Source organism: Nannobrachium achirus (assembly GCF_963921795.1).
Source record: "Nannobrachium achirus genome assembly, chromosome: 9".
Classification (NCBI taxonomy): domain Eukaryota; kingdom Metazoa; phylum Chordata; class Actinopteri; order Myctophiformes; family Myctophidae; genus Nannobrachium; species Nannobrachium achirus.
The window spans coordinates 67,866,273-67,873,639 of NC_137818.1; the positions used below are offsets into that span (position 1 = coordinate 67,866,273).

The 7,367-nt window shown below is 44.7% G+C and overlaps 1 protein-coding gene across 1 annotated transcript; it reads left to right on the plus strand.

Annotated features, from left to right (window-relative positions):
- Positions 1-4,490: 4,490 nt before the first annotated feature.
- LOC308291089 (E3 SUMO-protein ligase ZBED1-like) lies at positions 4,491-7,084 on the plus strand (the record flags this gene model as incomplete). The annotated part of the gene is made up of 4 exons (XM_080733003.1): positions 4,491-5,115; positions 5,311-5,786; positions 6,321-6,431; positions 6,614-7,084. The coding sequence occupies 4 exons, from the start codon at positions 4,491-4,493 to the stop codon at positions 7,082-7,084; spliced, it is 1,683 nt and encodes a 560-aa protein (XP_080589129.1).
- Positions 7,085-7,367: the final 283 nt, after the last annotated feature.

Below are 7,367 nucleotides of genomic sequence, written 5' to 3' on the forward strand. Positions count from 1 at the left end.
ATGTTTTTTGTGCAAAACAAATGCCTGCAATGGATTCAGCATCATGACAAACCCCTAGTTAGACCCCTCAGATCCTCCTTAAATACCCCGAAAAATAATCTTTTTCTGGGTATTTTCCTCCTGTATAGAAAGTCAATGGGAGCCCATGTTTCAGGCATTAAGGGGTTAATAATAAAAAATGCTCAATGGATATCACTGGTCATCCTCTTGAATCCTTAAGAGGTGACCCCAAGCTACAAGAATCAGTTGAGAAAAAAACTTTTACCGACGAAACCACGTTCAGCCAAAAATCACTGTTTTTTTCCCGGACTATTACCCTTGAATTTGAATGGCTATGTGCTCTCTGAGCCATTGAATGCATGGAAGAGAGCCATGCCCTTGCATGTTGTCATGCCCAGGTTTGTGGCGATGGTATTCAAGGAGATCATTCTAGTAGTCTTTACAGCTTTGAAGGAGATCCAGATTTCCACAGCTGATACTAAACCGGATTCAGCATCGACCCTCATCTGAGGGAAAACCAAAAGGCTTTCGAGAGGAGAGAAACACAGTAGCCCAGATCTTGGCCTTGAGGAGACTAATCGAGGAGGTGAAGAAGAACAACCTTACGGCTGTATTGTGCTTTTGACTCAATACACAGAGGCACCATGATGAAGATCCTGAAGGCCTACGGTGTCTACTCCGGCAATAGAGACCAAGTATGCAGGAACACGGGCCAAGGTGGTGACCACAGATGGCAACTTGAGGAGTTTGACATCCTGGCTGGGGTACTGCAAGGAGACACCCCAGCCCCCTTCCTCTTTGTCCTAGTCCTGGATTATGCGCTCAGGAAGGCAGTGGACAAGAGCAGGATCTTGCATGGAGGGCCCTTAATGGCATGGCTAGTGTATGGAACTCCAACCTCCCCCGACAAACCAAACTCAGCTTCTTCTATGCGACGGTAGAGTCTGTTCTCCTATATGGCAGTGAATGCTGGACCTTGCTCTGCAGAAGTCTCTAGACGGGTGCTACACCAGAATGTTACGTGTAGTGCTCAACAGCAAGAGTTCACATGTCAGCAACAAGAATCTGTATGCTGGAATATTAAGGGTGAGCGATCAGCGATTAAATAGCAGCCAGGAGAATGAGACTAGCAGGACACTGACAAAGACACCAGGAGCTGCCAGCCAGCAAACTGGTGCTGTGGGAACCAACATATGGTCACCGGTCACGAGGACGTCCCACACTAACATATGTGGATGTACTCAAGAAAGACGCAGGAGCGCAAAGCACCAGCGAGCTGGCCGGATGTATGGAGAACCGGGATGACTGGAAGCGACGATGGAAGGCTCGTCTGAGGACGACCAAGAGAGAGACGGCCGCATTCAGAGCCTGGATGTGATGAAAATTACACAGCACTACAACAACATCTGTGTCTCCAGTATGCACCATCCCAAGTGATGATGTTTGGAGGGCATAGAGAAGATGTAGGCATACTAGGACACGAGTGTCAGCTTCCTCATGGTCCTCATTGGCACAACTAACTCCTCCTGAACAGAAACCTCAACAGAAATCACATCCAGGCTCTGAATGCGGCCGCAGAAATCTGGATCTCCTTCAAAGCTGGAAAGATTACTAGAATGATCTCCTTGAATACCATCGCCACAAACCTGGGCATGACAATATGCAAGGGCATGGCTCTCTTCCATTCATTCTTTGGCTCAGACAGCACATCGTCATTCAAATCCATGGCAGGGTAAGCGATCCTGCTACAAGGTGATGCACAAAGTGCCATCCCTCAAGAATTTGTAACCCTTGCTGACACTCCAACACAAGCATCTCCAAGGCTGAAAAAAGTGGGCAATGATGTTGATTATGTTCGAATTACACAATTCTCACATAAAACTCGGGACGTGGAAAGGATCCCCCCCCCCCCCCCCAACTGATGCTTTGGATCAACATCTGAACAGAAGTGTCTTCCAAGCAAGCACATAACTATGTATCTGCATGAATATGTATTGTAGTACTATGTCATTCATTCATTCAGGTCCATGATGCCCGTTCACAGTCCCACTGAGTATGGGATTAGTGGTCCCATTTGGACCACTCTGCAGGATATATTAAACGTGCTTGTATGCCAACCTGCACTCGGTGCAGTTGCATGAAAGAAAAGTTGAAATGCACACGTCTGGGCAAATGTACTTGTGAGAACTAGCTAGACCAGAGCAGACTAATTTGTTAGATTTGTTTTTTCTTTGTTAAAATAATGTTCTAGTAGTTGTTAAAGCCAGTGGCGCTATATTGTGGTACAGGAAAAAAAAGTGTAACTGTATTGTTGTGTATGAGAGTAATAACCATGTTATTGTGTGAAATATCATATAATACCATAATATTCAAAACAAATATTTGACTCCAATTGATTCCCCACACAGTATTGACTTGATATAGCAATACAAAATATATATATTACACAGCAATTGTGGGGAAAACTAAGACATTGTTCAGAAAACACAATTCCGATTTTGGTCATTTTGGAAATAGGGCAAAATATATATTTTTCTTCAATCTACTGTCTTGACACTCGAACCAAAATTGTTCTATAGATCATAATCTACATATTAGAAGTGAAAAATAAACTTTAACACAAATTTAAAATGACTGAGTGTCCAGGCACCCCACTAAAAGGGACACCAACTCTAGCGGCTGATAACACCAATTTAGCTGTGTCTCAGAAAGGGTTATCATATATATTTGTGCCCGGGTAGCTCAGTCGGTAGTGCTCTCGCCTTTGTACCGCAAGGTCATGGGTTCGATTCCGGGCACCGCCAACTCAGCGTATGAGTAGCACGGCTTGGCAAGTCGTGCGGCAAGTACTGGGAGCTGATGGTAGGTGTGGCGCTCCACCTCAGCAGTCCATCTCCCAGGGGTCTAGCGCATTGTAACGGGGACAGACTCCCGCGTGTTACCGGCTGATACCGACAATAAGCCACTCCCGACCTACTTGTTGTCACTGTTACTACAGCTACCAAAACAATTGCCGTAACGACGGCAATATGATTACTGTACTAAAATACTTCACACTCCACTGACATCTCAGAGGCAGATATTGTATTCTCTACTACACAAACATTTGTTACTAATTACTCGGTCAACTTTATTTGTGCAGACTCAGAGGTCCATTAAAACCGTCCACAGAAAGTGAGATGGACATGTCTGTGATCAGTGATCGGGTAAGCTTACAATTGTTTTCATTTTATACTATATACTCTCAAGAGGAAAACGAGGTTGCGGTGCAAATAGTTTTTCTTTTATGTTGTATGGTGGTGCATGCGGTTGCATTCTACATTCTCTATTGTCATAGTAGTGACCTTGTGAGCTTGTAGATCGGCTATTTTTGGCAAAGAGGTTTGGTGTAGAGGGTAAAAAAAGCAGACATGTACAGAATGAAAGGTCAAATGTATTATATATTGACAGTTCAAGTGGTTAAATATCTGAAAACACAAATTGACATGAATCCAGATTGTGCTGTCAAACAATGAAACTATATGGAATCTATGAAAAGGTAGTGAGGGTCCCTGCTTCATCTCTCTCTCAACTAAGGGGTCCCTGCTTCATCTCTCTCTCAACTAAGGGGTCCCTGCTTCATCTCTCTCTCAACTAAGGGGTCCCTGCTTCATGTCTCTCTCAACTAAGGGGTCCTTGGCCTGAAAACGTTGAAGACCCCTGCCCTAGAACATAAAAGAGAATTACTAAATTACTAAAGATATGTTGGATTCATGTCAATTTGTGTTTTCAGATATTTAACCACTTGAACTGTCAATATATAATACATTTGACCTTTCACTCTGTACATAGTCTGCTTTTTTTACCCTCTACACCAAACCTCTTCGCCAAAAATTGCCAGTCTACAAGCTCACAACGCCTCGCGCTGCGATTTCATTCTACGTTTTCAAGAACTAAACTAATGGGGTCCATTTTGTTTACCAACTCAACAGGCAGTGTTGGGAAAGTTCACTTTAAAAACGAACTAGTTCAAGTTCAAGTTCAGAACTTCTAAAATGAACTTGTTCATTTCTAGTTCATAATTCTATATTTTGAACTAAAGTTCATGGTTCCCCAAAATGAACTAACTTAGTTCTTTTTCGTTCTTTTTTTAACCATAATTTTTTTTATACTTTTGTCTATAAAAAAAAATAATAATAATAAAGAACAAAAAAATTATAATAATATATATATATAGGTGGGCCGTTATCGGCGTTATCGTGCTGCGTTATCGCAAGACTCTTATCGGCGGTAAAAAAAAATATCGTCGTTAATCGCGGATCAAAGTTGGGTCTGGGAGCTGGCCATCTGGTTCTACATAGTGATCAAGATATGAATTTAACTTTGATATGCGCTATTTTGGCGCAAGTGTATGCCTGGCCCAGCCTGTCAGAGTTACACTGTGGGGGGCGTGAACACTGCTCTGGTCGGAACACGTGTGAAATCAATGACAAACACAAACACCAGCTGACATGGATGCTGCCGCCGCTGTGAGCCCGGGCGTGCTTCAGGGCAAATTTGTTTACAAGAAGCTTCCCAATGGAGACCTCGACAAGACCAAGGTTATTTGCACCTTGTGCAAAGCAGAGTTAGTTTACTGTAGGAGCACCTCCAGTCTTAAGTACCACCTAAAAGCGAAACATCGCTTTGATATGGAGGACGCGGGGGCTGGGGCCGCCGGGCCAAGTACTACTGAAGCTCCAGGGAGTAGTCGGGTTCGTCAAACTACACTATACGAGTGCACCGACCGAGGCAAGCCCATCAGCGCAGCTCTATCTGCGAAATTGACTAACCTCCTAGCTCAGTGGATTGCCATCAACTGTCGGCCTATCAGCGTGGTTGAAGATGATGGTCTAGAGCTTCTTCTCCGGGCTGCGACAGGAGACCCAACTTACAAACTGCCTGCCAGGCGAACTATCGTGAGGAGGATACATGACCAACACGCCACAGAGAGAGCCGTGAAAGAAGTGAAGTTGGCTGGGGTGATGTGTGTAGCACTCACTGGGGACCATTGGACATCTCTTGGCAACGAAAACTACCTCGGCGTTACTGTACATCTGATCGATGCCAACTGGGAACTTCACTCATTCGCCTTAGGTAGGCTATGTTATGTAATGTAGGCTAATTTAGCTAATGAAGCCAAATATACACAGCTTTGCCTTCAGCTAACCTTATAGGGCTTGCGTTAGCTTGCCCTAATGTTATCTTTCAGTTGCTGATTGATTGCTCATTGTTGTTTAACTGATTGTTATTGACTTAACTTATTCTGTCTGTCCTGACTCCTAACGTTAGGTGTGATTAAAACCGAGGAGCGTCACTTTGCAGACGCGTGTGCCAGGCAGTTTCTCAGCGTCGCCAATCAGTGGGCGATACAAGACAAAATCACAACGATTGGAACAGACAGCGCTCCCAACATGATAGCAGCAGGGAGGATACTGCCATTCGAGCATCTGCCCTGCATTGCGCATCTTGTCCAGAGGGCCGTTGTAATGTCACTTCGTGACGGGGGTTTTGATGCTGTTTTGGGAAAGTGTCGTAAAGTGGTTGGACATTTCAAACACAGCGCGGCCAACACAGACGAGCTGCATGCCCAACAAGCCTCCCTTAAACACAAAGAGGAGCCACTCGTGCAAGACGTCCCAACACGTTGGAACTCCACCCTCGAAATGATCAAGCGCGTGAGGAGTAACAGAGACCCACTGCACGCAACGCTGGCCCAGCAGAAGCACAGTCTGACTCTCCCTACTGATGCTGAATATGAGAAGATGGCAAGACTGGAGACACTGCTAGAGCCATGCAGGTATGATAGTGTTCATGAATTGCATACAAGTTCTTTTAAAAGTCACTTTGTATTTGAGAAACATATGTAATGTGATGATTCAGAATTTAAAAGTGTAATCTAAGTTAAATTAATTGGCCATTATTTATTTATTGCTGTGTGTGTGTGTGTGTGTGTGTGTGTGTGTGTGTGTGTGTGTGTGTGTGTGTGTGTGTGTGTGTGTGTGTGTAATCTGAGTTAAACGATTTTTTATTTTATGTAGCCTATTGGTGTGTGTGTGTGTGTGTGTGTGTGTGTGTGTGTGTGTGTGTGTGTGTGTGTGTGTGTGTGTGTGTGATCTGAGTTAAATTAATTGGCCATTCATTTTGTATTTGTTGCTGTGTGTGTGTGTGTGTGTGTGTGTGTGTGTGTGTGTGTGTGTGTGTGTGTGTGTGTGTGTGTGTGTAGGTACATCACTGATCTCCTTGGTGGGCAAAAGTATGTATCCTGCTCGGTGGTTCTACCTGCCCTGTGCCACCTCCAGCGATCTATGAAGATCACAGATGATGATCCTGCCTATGTCGTGCGGTTCAAGGCTGCCTTCACCAAGGACCTCGACCAGCGGAGGGAGAAATTAAACCTGGTTTGGCTGAAGGTATGTCAGACTGAGCAGACCAGAAGATAGCTGTATTATCTAACTGTTATAGACTGTTAAGGCAATGGTCAATGAATAGATTAAGTCAGGAAGAAATATGGAGGTTGGATGTGGAAAGTAAATCAAATTGTAATCAATCTTTTCTTTTTCTTTTCTTTTTTTTCTTCTTTTTTTCATCAAAGGTGGCGACTAGTCTGGATCCACGATTTAAGGACCTCAAGTGCCTGCCCAGAGCAGAGAGGGAGCCAGTGTGGGCAAAGCTGAGTGAGCTGGTGAAGGCAGAAGAACCTGCTCTGCAGCCGTCCATGGAGGAGAACCCTGAGCCACCGAATAAGAAGACCCTGCTACTGATGGGATCAGAGTCAGAGTCTGATGAGGAGACACCAGCAAGCAATGTTGTGGAGAGGTACAAGGTAGAGCCCAGTGCCAGCGAGGATCAGTGTCCACTGAAGTGGTGGTCGGAGCACACCGCTTGCTATGGTAATCTGGCCAACATTGCCCGGAAGTACTTGGGGACTCCAGCCACAAGTGTCCCATGCGAGAGACTGTTCTCTTTAGCAGGCCATATTGTACAGAAGAGAAGATCTAGCTTGTCCCCAGACAATGTGAACAAGCTGGTCTGCCTGAGTGACTGGTGGAAGAAAGAGAAGTAGATGTTGGACTTATTGACCCAAGCCATGTCACAAAGCTAAAGCCTTGCCCTCTGTCATAGTCCAAGGTGAAGAGCTATCACCTCACCACGGTGTAGTTTTCTAGCTTTCACCTAAAACTGAAAGAGACGATACAGTAGTATTTGGTAGCTAGGTGATAGCTAGAGAACTACACCATGGTGAGGTGTTAGCTCTTCACCTTGGACTGTGATAGAGGCTTAAGCAGTTCTTCATGACCTTATGTAAGCTGGGTTGTTGTTCTTACACCCTCTGGTGTTCATTCCAG